Source organism: Podarcis erhardii (genome assembly GCF_964252035.2).
Source record: "Podarcis erhardii genome assembly, chromosome: 12".
Classification (NCBI taxonomy): Eukaryota; Metazoa; Chordata; class Lepidosauria; order Squamata; family Lacertidae; genus Podarcis; species Podarcis erhardii.
This window is the reverse complement of record NC_138513.1, coordinates 32,289,767-32,309,372: the sequence shown is the minus strand read 5'-3', so window position 1 is coordinate 32,309,372 and position 19,606 is coordinate 32,289,767. Positions and strand designations below refer to the sequence as shown.

Sequence of the window (19,606 nt, the reverse complement as noted above, 5' to 3'; positions counted from 1 at the left end):
AACTCCGTAGCCAAGACTCTCATCTCCAGAACCAAACGCCTGGCTGACAAAGACCACTTGACAACTGAGTTACAGAATCTCTCAAACGTGTTAATTGCCAATGGATACCAGCAAAACAGGATTACGAAGCTAATCCAAAAGGAAACACCCCCCAAAAACCAAGACACAGAAGAAAACAATGGCATGGCCCTCCTTCCTTATATCAAGGGCACTACAGATAAAATTAGCAAAATCCTCCATAAACACAATATCAAAACAGCCTTTTGCACCAACCAAAAAATAGCCAATATCCTCAGAAACCCCAAGGATAAAATCCAGTTGGAAAACCAAGGGATCTATGAAATACCCTGCAAAGTCTGCCCAGCCACGTACATTGGACAAACAAACAGACGAATAAATGCACGTATCGCAGAACACAAGAATGCCGTCAAAAAAGAAGAAAGAACTTCCTCTCTTTTCCAACACATGAAAGAAACAGGACACGAAATTAATTTTGCAGATTCCAAATTGCTCTTTAACACGGAACATCACCACAAGAGAATAATCATGGAAGCCATCGAGATAGAGAAACACCCTCACAACATGAACAAGCGTGACGACACATCCCGCTTGCCAGACATCTGGAAATTAGCCCTCCCCACAAAAACTGACACCAGATCCAGAGGCACACAGAACGCCAACACCAATCAACCACACCAGACCCAAACCCAGACCCTCTCCACAGATGAATTACAGACACCATCCAGTAGCCAATCCATGGTGGCACCTCCGGATGCTGCACCCCCCTGCAATCCCTACACAGATCTGGCTGACACAAGCCACAAAACCACAGCTCGCCCCTATACACGAAGCCAAGCCAGAGCACAACTAAGTACAGTACAGCCATCTTCTCAGGAAAACTCTTCACAAAGTTCAAGAGGTCAAGACACAAAGACTTTAACAACTAATCCACACCTAATGACCCACCTAAGTGGTACTCAGGATATCACTCAAGAAATCACTCAAGATATCTCTCAAGTAATTAAGGAACAAAAGAAGAAAAGGCACACTAGCCTGGGAACTTCCTCTCTGCCCAGAACATTGGAGGCTATACACCACACCCCCTCTACAGTATTTATAGGAACTCAAACACTGAGATCCTGCTCTGTTCCAGTAACAAGAAGCCGAAAGCACCAGCCTGAAGATGACGAGTGAGACCTCGTCGAAACGTCGCCTAGACACCCCAACTTTTACACGGGAAGACACCCGAGGACACCAAAACCTGCATATATATATATATATATATATATATATATATATATATATATATATAAAATTATAAACCACTGAATAATATAAAATATAAAGTCAATGCACAAAAACGTACAGAGATATACTAAAGCCTAAAACGCCAAAAACTTCAAAATACTAACAAAAATTGCTTTAGTACCTACAGACAATAAAGCTGTTGTTTCACTGGTAGGATCATTCCAGCATTCTTACTTTGGGACAACATTTCACATTCTGCTTTTACAGTCGTACCTTGGATCTCAAATGCTGTAGCTCCTGAACAAATTGGCTCCCAAACGATAGAAACCCAGAAGTGAGTTTTCCGGTTTTCGAACAATTTTCGGAAGCCGAACGTCCGGCGCGGCTTCCGATTGGCTGCAGGAGCTTCCTGCAGCCAATCAGAAGCTGTGCTTTGGTTTTGGAAGTTGAAAGGACTTCTGGAACGGATTCCATTCGACTTCCAAGGTACGACTGTACTTTATTGGTAAGGTAAATGCAGTATTTGTTTAAAGACAGAATAGCTAAACCTTATTAGAGGCGGAGGCAGTGGCAGCGGCGGGGGAGTTCAACAGCATGCCCTTGAGCCCCAATGAAGGTGTTGTTGATTCACCAGGAGTCTATGAATTACATTTGCTATGATGATGTATTATGTCAATTTTTGCACACACAAAAAGGACTGGCAAGTATTCATTTTCCTGGGAATGTGGGATAATTTCCAAGTTCCAATCACACGCTCAATTCAAAAGAAACAGACAAAACCCTTCAGATGTGTGTTGTATACTAGCAACCTGTTTTACTGGAGGAAGCTAGAAGACCTTTGAATGAAGCAGACTTAATATAAAAGCAATAGGCAAACATTTAGCTGCAGCGCAATGACAGGCCTTCATATGAGAAAACCGAACAATGGTTCAGCCCCCCCCCCCCAATTCTTAAAGTGGCTATTCACCTGATTTTTTAAAAAAAGTGCTGCATGAACATTCATGCATTTATACATTCATTTATTGCCTATTTTTAATACAGCAAGAGTGGAATGCCTATGTTTTTTTAGTTTGAGGGATAATGACAGATAAACATTCTTCTTTTATGATGATGATTTCTGACCTATGTAATTATTCAGATGAAAAAGACCCAAAGAAAAGCAACTAATTTGGCATATGCATTTCATTTTTCTTATGGGGTCTGGCACAGTACTACTAATTACAACTTCCAGGAAACTGTATTATGAGAGTGGACAGATTCCTCAGGCAGTTCCAAGTTATGCATTCTCTTCCTAGTTAGTGACACTGTAACAACCTTCCACTGACCTGCCCAAAGGGGGAAAGTCTCAGGAATGACTGAGCCATTCAATAATTTCTGTTGTCAACCTTTCGTGCAAGGAAGAATAACTACATCCCACAAATGGTTTAACAAATCTATCAGGGAAATTAATGCCCTCTGCAGTAGTTTCTTGGCTTCTGAAATGCTATCAATAAGAGGTGATGTTTCATTTTCTTTTTTTTTTCATAAAACCCTTAACCTCTCCTAATCACTGCAGAAGTTTAAACTGTGCTTGAAATGTTTGAAAGCCCTTTTTTCAGGGCAACATTACAGCGTTAATTCTTTCAGCACGTTTTTAAAGACGTCTTTTTGTTGAGAAATTCTAAACTATCTGGGTAGATAACTGAAACAAACCAACAAACTTTATTTTACCTACTCCAAAATGGGAGTAAAAGTTATTTAAGCAACTTCCAGATACTATTATGCAAATATAATCAATTTTACCAAGTACAGTGGTACCTCTGGTTATGAACTTAATTCGTTCTGGAGGTCCGTTCTTAAGTTGAAACCGTTCTTATCCTGAGGCGCGCTTTCGCTAATGGGGCCTCCCATTGCATGCGCACATCCGGTACGCAATTTCCGTTCACATCCTGGGGCAAAGTTCGCAACCAGGAACAGCTATTTCCGGGTTAGCGGAGCTCGTAACCTGAAGCATTTGTAACCAGAAGCGTTCATAACCAGAGGTACCACTGTATGCACAAAAATAGCCTATTTGCCTCATTCTGATTTTCTAAAGGCGCCAACAGTGGCGTAGCGTGGGGGGTGCAGGGGGGGCCGGCCGCACCGGGCGCAACATCTGGGGGTTAGGGTTAGGAGGCGGGTTAGGGGGCGCAAATCCACGGGTTAGGGGGCGCAAATTACTTGCCTTGCCCCGGGTGCTGACAACCCACGCTATGCCACTGGGCGCCAAATCCAAAATTTAAGTCATGCTGATTTTAACTGGTGAGTTAATTGCATACCTAGCATTCTCCTGTTGACATTCTCTCCTTTAGCCATTTTCAAATATCTAAAGGGCTGCCACATGGAGGATGGAGCCATCTTGTTTTCTCCTGCTCCAGAGGCTAGAACCTGATGGATTCAATTTATAAGAAAGGAGATCCCGATGAAACATCAGGAAGAACTTTCTGACAGTAAGAGCTGTTTGACAGTGGAACAGACCTCCACAAGATGTGGTGGACTCTCCTTCCTTGGAGGTTTTTAAGCAGAGGTTGGATAGCCACCTGTCATGTATGATCTAGTCAAGATTCCTGCAGTGCAGGGAGCTGAACTAGATTACCCTCCTGGTATTTTCCAACCCTACAATTCTATGATTCTATACCATATCTTAGAAGTAGGGATGTTTCTAAGAGGTACTGAGGGGTAACAGTTGCTCTGCCAAAATAGCTTATGTCCCCTGCCCCGCTTCAGTCACAATATGTTATGGTTCTATACAGCATGGATAAAATCCTTTCTCCCATACTAATAATGGTCTTTGCCAACCATCACAAATTAGATTTTTCTGAAATGTAATGCAACGTACTCCAACAAGAAAAAATATATATTTGCTACGGCTATCAACAATACATTAACTTCCTGCAGCATTTTTCTTAGCACATTTCAGGGACCACAGCTTGGAGACTGGGAGATGGAGCAATGAATACAAGGCAAACCAACAACCCAATCCTGCTTCCCAAGTTCCACTCATAAATTTATTCTGTTTATAAGCAGAATAGTAGTGTTGGCTTAAAGACTGGAGGAATACAGTGGTGCCTCGCAAGACAAAATTAATCCGTTCCGCGATTCTCTTCGTCTAGCGGTTTTTTCGTCTTGCGAAGCAAGCCCATTGACGGCTTAGCGGATTAGCGCTATTAGCGGCTTTTAGCGGCTTTTAGCGGCTTATCGGCGTAGGGGATAAGTAGATAAGCGGCTTAGCGGCTTAGAAAAAAGGGGGGGAAGGAAAAAAAACCCCGCAGGAACTCGCAAGACATTTTCGTCTTGCGAAGCAAGCCCATAGGGAAATTCGTCTTGCGAAGCGCCTCGAAAAACCCGCCCCTTTCGTCTAGCGGGTTTTCCGTCTTGCGAGGCATTCGTCTTGCGGGGCACCACTGTATTGATAGCAGGAAACCTATTTCGTATCAGTTAGGAGGAAACGTTTCTTTGGGATAGAAAACTACTTTCTCAAATTACAAACTATGCCACACTAATCAATGACAGTCTCCAGCACCCAGTGTTGTATAAAGGGTGGTCTACAGTGGCTGAATTTATGTCCTGCACCACCAGTTCTCACAAAATCGTCTGTTGGAAAGTTTTTGCAGATGGCGTGGTAGAATCTGAACTTAAGTTTCCCCCCTCTTTTCTCCATACCTGAAATAATGGGTGGCACAATGTATTCAGCAGGTGAGCATGCAAATATTGTCACATGAAGCAGCACACGAATAGCATAAGGGTATGCACATGGATCCACTGGCCAGGGTTTAAAACTACAGTGATCTGATTGTCAGAAGTCTGACAACTTGAAATTTTGGGCTAAAAAGATTCCTGCATTGCAGGGGGTTTGACTAGATGACCCTCTTGGTCCCTTCCAATTCTGCTATTCTATGATTCCTTCCTTTTTCTGACAGTGAAGCTCTCTGATTTTGAACTATGATGAAATAAAATCCAAAAAACCAGCTCATCACAGCCTTGTAAGGTGCTTTTCTATTCTGGGCATGCGTCTCTCAAATAATAGTAATTTATAGTTAATTGAGTTTAAATTTGTGTTACTGTTTCCACAAGCCTGAAATGTCAGTTGCTCTAAATATTATTAAATAAAGTTTTCTTGTGTATTTTACTCTGCTTATGTCTTCCTTGATCATTTGCACTAGAAACGAAAGCCAGTTCAACTTAAGATGTTTGCTGTCTTGAACAGAGAATGTCTTTAGAAATGTCCTTATAGGACTGAAACACTATCATAAATAAAAACTATAAATTATATCCTCCAGCAGCTATGCACTGCTTTTCAGACGCGGGTCAACAACATAATCTTGATTGCGATGCAAACACATTATGTCAATTATGTATTAAATAACCTTCAAAAGCACTTACACCAGAAAAGAGGTTTCGTTTGAAATATTTTTCAATCTGCGGGAACACACAACCTCTTATAAGAATATTCATCATTTGCCACACATTTCAAACTGATTTCAGCTGCATTTATCCGTGAATTGCTTTATGTTAACTACTACTTGTTCGCTCAGCTACTACAAAAACAACTTCGAAAAGCAAAGATGGAAAGAAAGAAAAGCCACGCCCCCAAAATCAGGCCCATTCACCAAAATAGTAAAGCAGAGATTTGAACTTTGTGTTAAAAGGCTAACAAACTTGAGATCTGGTGAACAGGCAATCAGCACAAATTCTTACATTCAGGAATCAATAGCAAGGCTACATTCTCTTTTAGACAGATACTGCAAACCAGGTGGGGAGGTTACAATCACCAGCATCTCCAGGTAAGACTGGGAGAGGAGGAATTATGCCTTAAACCATGGAGAGGTATTGCTTATCGATGTATATAATGCTGAGCTCAAGAGACCTAGCTTCTCATTTGAATTTAAATATTTGTATGTGCTCAGGTGCTCTTTTCCACTCATTTTATCTAGGAGATGCTACCTGGACACATATTTCTTAAGTGCAGAAAGGAACCACCCTGAGATCTAGAGAGGAAGGGTGGTATACAATTGTTGTTGTTGTTGTTACAATGCTATTGTAGGCAGGGCACGCAATCATCTGGAGTTCATTCCCAATGGAGGAACAGAATAATTTCATAGATCTGATTTCAGCTTTCCGCTTGCACCTCAAATGTTAACATATAAACAAATACATTGGGTTGTAGCCAACTAACATTTACTCAGAGTAGGCCCACTGAAATTAATGGCCATGACTGAGGCCCATTCATTTCAGTGGGTTTACTTTGACTAAAAGTTAGTTGATGACAAGCCACTGAGTGCATTTTAATGACTGAGTGCTCCAGATGCATTTTTTAAAGGTAGATCTATACATGGATTGATTTCCTCATGAATCACCTTACCTTTTCAACTGGTGCGTTTTCTTCACATGTGGTTACACTAGCTTTTCTCGATTCAGTTTTTGATCTACTCAGTCTCCGGGATACTTTTTCTCTAAGCAAAGTGGCATATCCAATGTGTTCATAGATAGGGTTTGTCGTCATTTTTGAAATATATTCAGAAGCCTTGGTTTCTATGTACAGTGTTATCAAGCCGTCTGTTACCAAATCGTGGATTGACTCGAACCTCTTTTCCCCTACAAAGTGCTTCCCGTCGTAAAAAAGCCTGTAGTTTAAGGTCTGATTGCCAAACCTGCATTAAAACAAAATGAACTTGTTGCATTAGTGTTCGAACACTAAAAACATTGATTTCTCAGATGATGCAGGCTATAAAAAGGACATGTTCCTCATTAGCTATAAAGGTGGAGGACGGAGTACAGACTCAAGGAACCGGTATATATTCAGATGAAACAGGTTTGTGCCAGGGCTGCATGAACATGTGTTATAGACCGGTGCAGAACATCCTCAACTGCACTCAGAAGACAACTTTGGACTAATGCAATCCCTGCTTCCCTTCTGCTCATTATCCTGCTGTTCTTAACTGTGGTTAAACAGTCACAACACAGCATTAGTAAACCAAGGTATAGCAGGGTGTCCTCTTACACAGGAATCAAAACCAGCTCCGTGTCTTTAATATCGGCGCAAATCAGAGCCAATGTGGAACTTAGCTATGTTTGAAGTTACCAGGGGGAACCTTGCTCATCACAGGGGACGAGCTGAAAGTCTTGCACAATCTGTGGCATACAATTCACTGTATCCTTTAAACAGGGTTTAGAAATCAGTAAGTGAAGTTGATGAAAGACTCAAGACAGCCTGCGACCCCCTTATTTGCAAATGAAGTGCTCATAGCACAATAAGGCGGCGTTCTTCATTTGCACTAGGTAGGGATAGCTAACTTATGCACCTCCAGAGGTTAGCCGCTCTAAGTTTCCTGTACCCAAGATACTCTTAAATCATGGTTAAATACAATTCATGGTTAAATATAGTCTTGTAGGTATAACTGGTATAATTTTAGTTCTAACTGGTAATGGTGTTGATATAATGTGAATAATTTTGGGGGTACTCTGTGGCTGTTACTGTCCTTTGGATGCATCTAGACTGGTGACTGGGAGTGGCGGCCGAGAACACACAACACCAGTCCTGAAAGACCTACACTGGCTCCCAGTACATTTCCAAGCACAATTCAAAGTGTTGGTGCTGAACTTTAAAGCCCTAAACGGCCTCGGCCCAGTATACATGAAGGAGCATCTCCACCCATATAGTTCAGCCTGGACACTGAGGTCCAGCTCCGAAGGCCTTCTGGCGGTTCCCTCAATGCAAGAAGTGAGGTTACAAGGAACCAGGAAGAGGGTCTTCCCAGTAGTGGCGCCCGCCCTGTGGAATGCCCTCCCATCAGATGTCAAGGAAATAAACAACTATCTGACTTTTAGAAAACATCTGAAGGGAAGTTTTTAATGTTTGATGTTTTATTGTGTTTTTAATATTCTGTTGGGAGCCGCCCAGAGTGGCAGGGAAAACCTAGCCAGATGAGTGGGGTATAAATAATAAATTGTTATTAACACAGAAAGTGCAAAAAATCAACTATTGAGTCTGCAAAAATTTATGCTTTAAAGTTTAAAGGATCGTAATATCTAACACGTTACAGATGACATCATACCATTTTTAAAGTATACTGTTTTGCATATAGTTGTTATAACTACAATTCCTTCAGGTTCCCAATGGCCAACAAGCACTTCTTACAATTTGCAACCAGAAGCAGCAAAGCTCACCTGAGAGCTAGGGTATAGCATCCAGGCTGCCGCTGGCTCTCTCTGAGAATATATGCGCCTTCTACACCTCCAAGCAATTCATCGGCTTGCTCACGAGAAATGATCCCATGAAACCTGATGGAACAGAAAGCCATCAGGTTAGAGAATAACTCTGAATGGGAGAAAGGCCACAGGAACTCAGTGTTAAAACACAGAAGGAGGACACATAAAAGTCACCACAAAATAGTTCATGATAGGGTTGTGTCCCTCTGTATGTATAACAAAGTGATGCCAGAGGAAACATCTTCGAAGGAACTAATAGCAAGGAATGCTGCAATCAAGATTAAAATTGCACCCGTAAACTTTCCATTAATTTGCTCAGGCTGCTTTTGGTGAATTCTGCTGTCCATGGTGGTGATACACAACTGATTTATTTGCGCTGCACTTTAATTATTGCTTTGGGATTTTCCTACAGCTGTTCCGCTGCTGTTAAAAGCCTCCTTAAAAGGCTGCTGTCTTAGAAAGGCAGGATATAAATATTTTAAATAAATAAATATTGGAACCAGGGGCTTAGCAGGGCCTGGTTTTAGTAATCTGCCTATACTCCCGGCTCTTCTGCCTTTGGATCAATTTTATATGACTTCTTCTTCTTTGGCGATCACTTGTGGCCGAGTAAGATAGTCTTCCATGAACATGGTCTTAATAGTGTGTCCGTAGGTGACTGTGGAGGCCAATTCTGGATCCATATGTCCTTCCACACTGGAGACATAGGTTTCTGGGTGGGAGTCGATCACGGTGAGGGTTTGCCAAATGTGCCTTCCTCTTAGCATGTTTCTCCCTTTCGTCCTGAGTTCAAGCGTCTTCAAAGTCCATGACACCTTTGGTAGAGGCTGTTCTCCAGCTGGAGCACTTGCAGGCGAGTGTTTCCCGATTGTCGGTGTTTATACTACATTTTATTAGTTTTGCCTTGAGAGAGTCTTTAAACCTCTTTTGCTGACCACCAGCATTACGCTTTCCAGCATTTTAAAGTTTGGAATAGACAACACCAGATTCAGACTGGATCATATAGCTCAGTCTGTAGAGCTCTTAATCTCAAGGTTGTGGGTTCGAGCCCCACACTGGGTATTGCAGGGAGATGGACTAGATGATCCATGTGGTCCCTTCCAACTCTACAATTATGTGATTCTGAAAAGGAGACCTAAGTTAAGATTTACAAAATAAATGCAGAAGACTGGGTGGAAGAGTCCTTCTCCCTGGGTCTGCTGGTGGGGCTGGGGGGGGGGTCCACTGCTACAGAAGCCCCTTGCTGTACTTGCGTTAATGGCAGGCTGCTGCTCACAGCTAGCACAAGTTTCCAAAATGGGGTGGAGCAGAACAGGCCAAGGATTCCATGGATTTTAAGCTGGCCCATTGACAGGTGGCCCACTCTACTGCACCTTACCAAGGACGATAAGGATGTCAAAGGCTATGAATCACGATGGCCTTGTTCTCCTGTTGCAGGAAGTAGACCTCTGAATCCCAGCTCTTAGAAATCACAAGCTGGGAGAGTGCTGCTGCTGCTGGCCACCGTGGGAATAGGATTCTGGACTATTCTGGGAGCCAGCGTGGTGTAGTGGTTAAGAGCGGTAGATTCGTAATCTGGGGAACCGGGTTCGCGTCTCCGCTCCTCCACATGCAGCTGCTGGGTGATTTTGGGCTAGTCACACTTCTCTGAAGTCTCTCAGCCCCGTTCACCTCACAGAGTGTTTGTTGTGGGGGAGGAAGGGAAAGGAGAATGTTAGCTGCTTTGAGACTCCTTTGGGTAGTGATAAAGCGGGATATCAAATCCAAACTCTTCTAGATGGGCCTCTGGCGTTACCCAGTTGGTCTTTCCCTTTAAACAAACAACCAAAGCAAAAACATCCCCGCCACCTTCTTTCCTGACCAACAGCAGTGGCTCCACTTCTCCAGTTGTTCCCAGGGCTGGGTTAGGATTGTTCTACATCTCTAACTGCAAAATACATACTGAAATGTATATACGCTATAGGTACAATTCACATGCATGCAAACGAAGAGTCTGGGAAGTCAAGAAAAAACTGAGTAAGTACATGGAAAGAAATAGAGAAATAACACTGAGTTAAATTATCTCTTCATTAACATTAAACGATCTCTTCATAGCAATTTTAAATTGCACAGTGTCGTGCATCAAATTATTACTTAAAAAGTTATTTTCCTACAAATCATTTAATACATACTCTCGTCCGTAGTATTTCGGTCTGTTCTCCACCTAAATGGGGGGAAAAAGACAACACAGTTAGATATACATCAGTAGAAGCAACAATAAAAATTAAAGCTGGTGAAACAATAATATCATCAATATTTTGCCCAACCACAAATACTTCAGGTTACAACTTTAAAAAAGTGTTTTAGGGTGAAATAAGTGTTGCCTGCAGAGCAGGAAACCTGGAGGATGGCATCCTTTATCTAAGAGAGCACAAAGGATTAATTTTAAATGCTACACGTAATGCTGAAAATTTTAATCTGGCAATTATACGCAAACAAATGCCAGGCCAGCAGGGGGCAGTTCCTTACAAAATTTGATGCACTATGTTTTTGTTCAATGTTCATCTAATATTTGGAGCATAGTGCTGGAATATTAACAGTTGCCTCTGATTTAAATAGTCTTTACTAATGTGCTTTTCACTGGCAGTCTTTCAGTAAACAATACTAAATTATGGTTGGATCCATAAAAATAGGCTTTAAACATAGAATCATAGAATCATAGAGTTGGAAGAGACCACAAGGGCCATCGAGTCCAACCCCCTGCCAAGCAGGAAACACCATCAGAGCACTCCTGACATATGGTTGTCAAGACTCATTTCATTTTAATGTTTTAATCTTTATTGCAATGGAAAGAAAGAAAGAAAGAAAGAAAGAAAGAAAGAAAGAAAGAAAGAAAGAAAGAAATGCCTTGTAATGTTTATTGGGAAATCCAGTCAGGTGTAACCTGTTACGAATAGTAAATTTATTACTACTACACAGCAGAGTCCTTGGGCTGGTGATCAGTGTCTTGCAAGTCTCAGGATACCTAATTACACAAGGCAGAGAACATGAATGCACTGCAGGGTAACCTGTTTCTAACAATGCATGTTACACTGCCTATTTGCAATGCTATTGTCTTTGGTATTCACACACGCTATATCCAAACAGAACTAATCTGGGGCTTGGTTTCCAGCTTGTTGATGGTTATTCCTACTTGTCTGCCTAGATTTTTCATGGGTAACATGTTCCAGCTATTGTGGCTGACCACAAAAATTCCTAGGGTCAAATGGCCTCAGTGGTGCAGAACTCCTTCCAGCAGTTACACCCCTATCTGGACACCGCTAGCCTAACTTCTGTTGTCCATGCTCTGGTAAACTCTAGGTTAGATTACTGCAATGTGTTATACGTGGGACTGCCTTTGGAGATAGTTTGGAAATTGCAGCTGGTGCAGAATTTGGCCGCCAGGATGCAAGACAGTTTGAGTAAATTAACACCAACCCTGACTCAACTACACTGGCTACCAGTTAGCTTCATAGCAACAGTTCAAAGTGGTGGTTTTGACCTATAAAGCTTTATGCAGCTCTGGGCCTCAAGGACTGCCTCTCCCCACATGCACTGACCCAGACCCTGTGATTGCCATCCAAGATCCTTCTCTGTGTGCCCCACCTCCCCAAGAGATCCACAGGGTACCACTTTTTTCAGTGGGGCTTCCCCATTTGTGGAATGCTTTCCCCAGGGAAGCTCACTTGGTGCCATTGTTGCATATCTTTAAAGGGACCCCTGACCGTTAGGTCCAGTCGTGGACAACGCTACGGTTGCGGTGCTCATCTCGCTTTATTGGCCGAGGGAACTGGTGTACAGCTTCCGGGTCATGTGGCCAGCATGACTAAGCCACTTCTGGCAAACCAGAGCAGGGCACAGAAATGCCATTTACCTTCCCGCCGGAGCGGTACCTATTTATCTACTTGCACTTTGACGTGCTTTTGAACTGCTAGATTGGCAGAAGCAGGGACCGAGCAACGGGAGCTCACCCCGTCGTGGGGATTCGAACCGCCGACCTTCTTATCGGCAAGCCTTAGGCTCTGTGGTACGTATCTTTAGGCACCAGCAAAAACATTTATTTTCTGCTAGGGCTTCGTCTTTTAATTATCTGTAGTCTCATTTAATTGCTGGGGTGTTCTGTTCCTGCCTTTAAAAGTATGAAAGTATTTTAGATTTTTTCTATTCTTTGTCTTTTTTAATGTTTATTATTTATTGTTGCAGGTCACTTTGGATTGCACTGGCAAAAAAAGCAACTAAACTGTTTAATAAATAATAGTAACAACATATAACACAGACAAACTCAAATGTTGTTTGATTCTGGTTAGTACAAATTTCGTCCCTTGAGAGCTCAGAATACAGTGCTTAGCTGGAAACCTCATAAATATCTGTCAGCAATTGCCAAAACCAAAACTCCTGATGATACAGTAAAAGAATCTAACTTATCTCTTACATATCCTTTGATGCATTCCACCCCCCTTGCGATAGCATACTAGAAAATTTTCTGAAACCCCAAATCCTCAGCAGAGGAATCTCTCTGCAATGCCTAGTGTCTATTTACTTACTATATTTTTATCTCAACATTTCTCCAAGGAGCCCAGAGCAGCATTCTAGCGTCACCACAACCCAAGTGTAAAATGTCAAACAGCTTCATGAAAATGCCTTTCTCAAAAATAATGTTTGGTGAGGTTTCAGGCATGGCACATCTCTCTGACTTCAAGATCATAGTTCATACAGATATGACAGCTTCTGAACACACTGACATAGCTAAGATTAGAGAAAACTGCATCTCACAAGGCATCTTAAAATGAATGTGTGACTCCAAGCAAGTCCACCCACAATGACAAACTGTGGCAGAAATGTGCAACACTATACAGTACTGCTTTGAAGGATGGAAGAATTTCTGGATCAATTTCTGTTATGTTAATGCATGGTAGACATGCATTGAAGACTTACTGGATGTTGTTTGGAGCTGTAACCAATGTAATCTTAAAAAGAAGAGTTCTGTCGAAACTAGTGGCATTTTTTTTTTTGCAAGTAAAATACATTTAGAATCAAGGTATGCACTCTTGATGAGTCAACAAAACATATACGCTAAGTGTAAGATTGCAGTGACCTTGAACTGCAATTCCTCCCCTTTGGAATGTGTGCTATAGTGATCTCCAGTAAGCACAGTAAAAATGTTATTGTAAAAACATGCCACTGTATAGCAGAAACTTCACAGAAAAGCATTATGACCAATGACTGTGGGATAAATATATGCCCTAAATACAATTTCTCCTCTCAAATAATCTGCATTCAAGCTGATGTGTGAGATCACCCTAATGACTTCTTATGATTTTTGAATTAAACCAGCTTTGAAATGAAAATGCTGCTTCTTCATAAATTGATGTAAGTTTAAAAAAAATGTTAAAAAAGGGCATTGAAAATGGTGGCACTGCTTCAGTTGTAGAAGAATTCACACAATTTAAACGAAAATGCATCCAGTTTCCAAAACAAAGTATTTGTCAAGATGAGAAGCAAAGAAAAAGGACTTTGACTGCATTTCCAAATGCTAATAAAGTTTTGTAGATGTGTATTCCTTTCCCAGGACCACTATGGACTTTTTTTGTGGGGGGGAGTATAGGTTGCAGATTACACTGAAGATTTTATCTAGGATTTTGTAACTGGGAGTAGCTAGAGTTGCATTTACCAATCACCAGTATCTAAAGATCAATTTACAACCAGACAGCCTCTGTAATTATCTTTGTGCACCCACACCCAACCATGTTGCCTAATCATCTAATCTGTTAATGATGGGAAAATCTGAAAAGTGCATTAGTAAGACGTTCAAAGTCCAGAAGATAAACATTTGCATAAAATGCCCTTTAGCACATTAGTCATGGTGAGAGTAAAAGCCCAAATGTAGTATTTTGATCAGATTAGGTTATATCCAATGGTGGCATGTGAAAGAATGTTACCAAAGTCTAGAAATCTACCTTAAAGAATAGTGGATAGCAAACATGTCAAGCCCATTCAACAACGAAGGAACAAAAGAAGATAATTAAATAGAGGATATAAATGACAATTATTTCAGATACAGTGGTACCTCAGGTTACATACGCTTCAGGTTACAGACTCCGCTAACCCAGAAATAGTACCTCGGGTTAAGAACTTTGCTTCAGGATGAGAACAGAAATCGTGCTCCGGTGGCACGGTGGCAGCAGGAGGCCCCATTAGCTAAAGTGGTGCTTCAGGTTAAGAACAGTTTCAGGTTAAGAACGGACCTCCAGAACGAATTAAGTTATTAACCAGAGGTACCACTGTATACAGAAATAAAGTGTCAATGACATGTACTTGGTAAGATGTGAGGGAAATGCAAATCGATTTGATCTGTAGGCTCACCTTATGAAGAATTAACAACTGTTCAACGGGCAGATTCTACCATATCTTACAGGAGAATCTGCTAACAACACAGGCAAGTGAGGCAGCTAGCCAATAGGGACATAACAAAGATAGACAAATCTGTAGAAGTTCAGCAGTCGATAAGAATCTGGATTCACAAAGGAGGCCACTGGGTTTCAAGCATGTCTTCATTGTGTGTAGGACTGCTGCCAGCAGCAAAAAAAGTCACAGATTTCAGAGCTACTTTAATAGCTCTCAGTCGATCGCTGGCTGATCTGTTTGTAGGGTCAAAACATTTGGGAATAATTCATGATCACTTCTTATGTTACTTTTTAGTAAGGGAAGTAGCAGGAAAATGTTCAGATGTGGCTCTTTGCTGCTTTCAAGAAGTCATACTTCACATGAGGCTGAGTTGGGTGTAATGCTTTGTTTGTTGGACTAAGAGTGAGGAGACATTGGATTCCCTTTGCTACTCAGGCCTGAGACTCAACTGGGCCAGTTGCTATACCAGTCTCACCTGGAATTGTTGTGAAGATAAAGTGGCGTGGAAGAACCAGGTGAATTACCCTGAGCATCTTACGATTAAAGGTAAAGGGACCCCTGACCATTAGGTCCAGTCGTGTCCAACTCTGGAGTTGCGGCGCTCATCTCGCTTATTGGCCGAGGGAGCTGGTGTACAGCTTCTGGGTCATGTGGCCAGCATGACTAAGCCGCTTCTGGCAAACCAGAGCAGCGCACGGAAACGCCGTTTACCTTCCCGCCGGAGCGGTACCTATTCATCTACTTGCACTTGACGTGCTTTCGAACTGCTAGGTTGGCAGGAGCAGGGACCGAGCAACGGGAGCTCACCTTGTTGCGGGGATTCGAACCGCCGACCTTCTGACCAGCAAGTCCTAGGTTCTGTGGTTTAACCCACAGTGCCACCCGCGTCCCTATCTTACGATTATGAATAGTTAAAATTAATGGCAGTTCCTAAGGCTCAGGTGCCATGGCAAACCAGGGTTTATCTAAAATGGAATCTAAAACTGATTAAATCTAAAACTAGGTTAAATTGCCTCTATATCTGTTGTCTTCTATTTCCCCCTCAACTTTACTTCCTCCAGGCCTGACTGTATATCCAAATACAAATCCACCTGCTCCACATTTACAAAATTAGGACTACATTTCCTTTGGAAAAGTCTCTTATTCAGCTGCCAGGTGGACAAACCATCCCTGGGGAACAGACTATTTCATCCTGAACAGATTTCCTTTCCTGGCATCAGTGCCTAAATATACATATTTAATTAAGTCATTTATCTAGTTGGAAAACATTTGAGATTGACTCACTGGACACAATCTGCTTTATGATGTCATCCTTCTCTAGTCTGAGACACTTAGGATACATGGTATTGTTTTATACTTTGCATGACATCATGCGGTGTATGATGTCACCCTACTCCCTTTTCTGAGATGCTTAGCATACGAGGGACAAGAGTAGGTCAAGAAGTTTTGAAAGAGATGTAAGCAGCTAAGATGCCCCAACCTGTTCCCACACCACACCGGCCAATCATTTACATAACAGGTGGAGTGCACTAACTCACAAGACTCACGCACTTTGCAAATGTTGGGAACTGCAAACACACTCTCCTTGGTGGGGAGTTTGCTCCCATCTGTGAAGGTGGTGTCTGGTTCTAGATGACAAGCTTGTCCCCTTCTGTTTGGGCTCCTGTTCAGTCGCTGCCACCTCTGGTTCTGCCTCCTCCCGCCCCTCCAAGTCCTTCTCAGCCTCTGCTGAGGCTCTGTGTTCTGCAGAAAAGCTGGGGGAAGGAGAACCAGCATCCCTTCAGAGGTAGCTGAAGTCAGGGCAGAAAGGAGAGAGTCTCCCACCTCCAGCCTAGGTTCCTGTCCTGGCTCTCACTGGAGGAAGAACGCGAACTCAAATTGCAGTATCTACCAAAATCTTTAATTCTCAGATCAGTACAGTACACAGGCAGAGTTCAAAGACATCATAGGTGCTACACATGGCTAGACAAGCTAAGACATTGACCCAACCAGCAACACACCCCCTACAAACCTTGTTATATGGGAATGGGGCAGGCAAAACTTAGGATGGCAATTGAGGCTGTTCCTGAAACTGGGCATGCAAGCAGGCACTCCTCTGAGAAGGGTGGGTCTTCCCTGTCTGTTCATGCCTGTGCTGGTGTCTTCTTCATGACCTCGGCAACAGAGGATGTGTCAATGTCTTCTGGGGAGCGGATATGGGACAGGCTGGGCAGCCACCTCCTCTGAAGAGCTGGGGAGCCAGAAACGGCAACTCCAGAGTTGGCACTACATTCAGAGTGACTGAGTTGAAGGTGGGCCTTGGTGATCTTGGAGGAAAGGCTGTGTGGGTGCCTGGGAGACTGATGGGGAGATTACATGGAGTGAGGGGACCCCCCTCCCCCACTAGGTGTGTTCCATGATCCTCCTTCCTAAGCAGCTCCTCAAGTCCCCATGACTCTGGTTTGGTATGTCCTGTCCTATCCCACTGGAACCTCCTTGGGTTCTTCTGTGAGCAGCTCATTCCTCCCCCTTCTTTGTCTGACCAGCCCCATAACTCAGGGACCATGACAGTTCTCACCGTTCAGCTCCCCCTCTGTTTCTTCCTCCTTCTCCTGAGCACCTGCCAATCCACACCTGATCCCAAAGGTTCTGCAGGGCTCATGACATCAGTAGCTAAAGCCTTTCACTCTGTTTGGAATCTTCAACTTAGTATTTCCTTCTTGACTTACTGGGTCAAGTACAGAGAACCTTAACTACTATAGGTTTAGGGATGCTGCTTTGTGGCTATTGCTTATTTGAAGGGTGAAGTCCTGTGAAAATGAGGACATGTATATACATACTTCCTCCACTTGTTCTAGAACTCCTGCTTTCAAATGTCATTCCGGACAGGCAGCACAAACCAAATGCCAACTGAGATTTGCTTTGCCTGTACGTCTCTTATGTAAAACATTACTTGAGGACATAGAATGATTCAGGACCATTTCACATCAAATCATGTATTATCCATTTAAATCCATGAATAAATATTCCATCCTTAGATGTGAACAACTGGGGAACAAAACATCGATGGCTGAGTCTCTTATTTAGATTTATGTCTCCCAAGTCAAAATCCAATATTTTATATTATCTTTTACTGAATTTTACGTGAAGTAAAGGAATTCCTGGATGCTTTAGCACCACAGTGAGAATATTACAAGCCAAAAAGATACCATAGTAATCTTCAAGCTCTTGTTTTACAGCTAGGCTTTCAGGAAAATCTAAGCAGAAAACAGAGGAACATTTCACATTTACATATGATAAACCCCTTCATACATTACTACTTGTATTTATTTATACTTTGAAGATTTCTGCATATTACATCCAGCTGAAAAATAAACAGGCACTTATGAATAAAAATCCCATTCCCATTTCGTACAGAATTAAGAGCAGAGGATGGTAAAATGTTTTGCTTTTCCCCAAGCTATCACATATTTTACTATCTTTACTAGCAATAGTGTTTTCTAAAACTGTAATTAGAATTAAGAACAATGAGCAAAGTAATTAGCTGACACATTTCTCTGCATAATAGTCCGGTTTAGGAAGTGCATGCTTTGTATGCACCAGGGACAGTTTATTCAAATTTGCCATTGTAGTGAACACTGTTTTGCTGAATAATTGTTAGCAATTTCTGAAAATCTCCAGCAGAGAGAGACTTCCAACACCGATTTAGCATTATGCCAAACCAATAAGCTGCATGAACATTAAGCTATTTTGTAATGGGAGTTTATACAGGGGGGAATTTGTTCCAAGAGTCATCTACAATGCTCCATTCCTTCAACCATTATGAAATGCGTAAAAGGTAACATTTATATAATTGGGTGTTAGGATAATAATATTTTAATTTGATATTAATCTCATTGTGTTATCTTTGTTTCTTTTGGGGAGGGAGGTATTTAACACCAGTTTTAAAAAATGGATCTGAGTGTATCTAAGAAATCACAGGCTGGTTAGCTTAACATCATTTCAGGGCCGTCTTTAGCAGATGTGGCGCCGGGGTGCAAATATCCGCCCAGCACCCCCAAATTACCACGGATGGGGGGGGGCAAAGCTGCACACTGCCAGCTATGGGGGGCGCAACTCCCCCCCCCCCAATGCTGCTGCAGGAAAAGCAATCCCAGCAGAGGCTTGGGAGGGAAACTGCGCGCCTGCCAGTCATCCTAAGCCTCTGCAGGCATCGCTCTCCTCTCACGGAGGCTTGGGAAGGAAGCTGCACACTCGCCAGCCATATAGTTGGCAGGGCGCAGCTGGCGGTCGTGCAGGGAAAGGGGAGGCCGCCAGCAAAGCCGCGCAGCTCCCCCACTCACTGTGGCACCCTTGAGAGGCCAGCGCCCTGGCGCGACGCACCACTAAGCCGTATGGGAAAGACGTCTCTGCATCATTTCAGGGAGAATTGGTGGAAGACGTTATTGAAGATAGAATTACCAAGTACAGTGGTACCTCGGGTTACATACGCTTCAGGTTACAGAAATATAACCCAGAAATATTACCTCAGGTTAAGAACTTTGCTTCAGGATGAGAACAGAAATCGTGCTCCGGCGGTGTGGCAGCAGCAGGAGGCCCTATTAGCTAAAGTGGTGGTTCAGGTTAAGAACAGTTTCAGGTTCAGAACGGACCTCCGAAACAAATTAAGTACCTGAGGTACCACTGTATATAGAAGAACAAGATGAAAACCCAAGCCAGAGACAACTTC

At 42.6% G+C, this 19,606-nt stretch overlaps 1 protein-coding gene across 2 annotated transcripts in view; it reads right to left on the bottom strand.

Annotated features, from left to right (window-relative positions):
* CHN2 (chimerin 2) overlaps nucleotides 1-19,606 on the bottom strand; it is a 149,294-nt gene that overhangs the window by 65,474 nt on the left and 64,214 nt on the right. For both annotated transcript variants that reach the window (XM_081882267.1, XM_081882268.1), the window contains 3 exons: nucleotides 10,647-10,678; nucleotides 8,434-8,547; nucleotides 6,629-6,917 (listed from right to left, as the gene is read on the bottom strand). In XM_081882267.1, coding sequence (XP_081738393.1) covers nucleotides 6,629-6,917; nucleotides 8,434-8,547; nucleotides 10,647-10,678 — 435 coding nt within the window. The remainder of the gene's footprint in view (nucleotides 1-6,628; nucleotides 6,918-8,433; nucleotides 8,548-10,646; nucleotides 10,679-19,606) is intronic.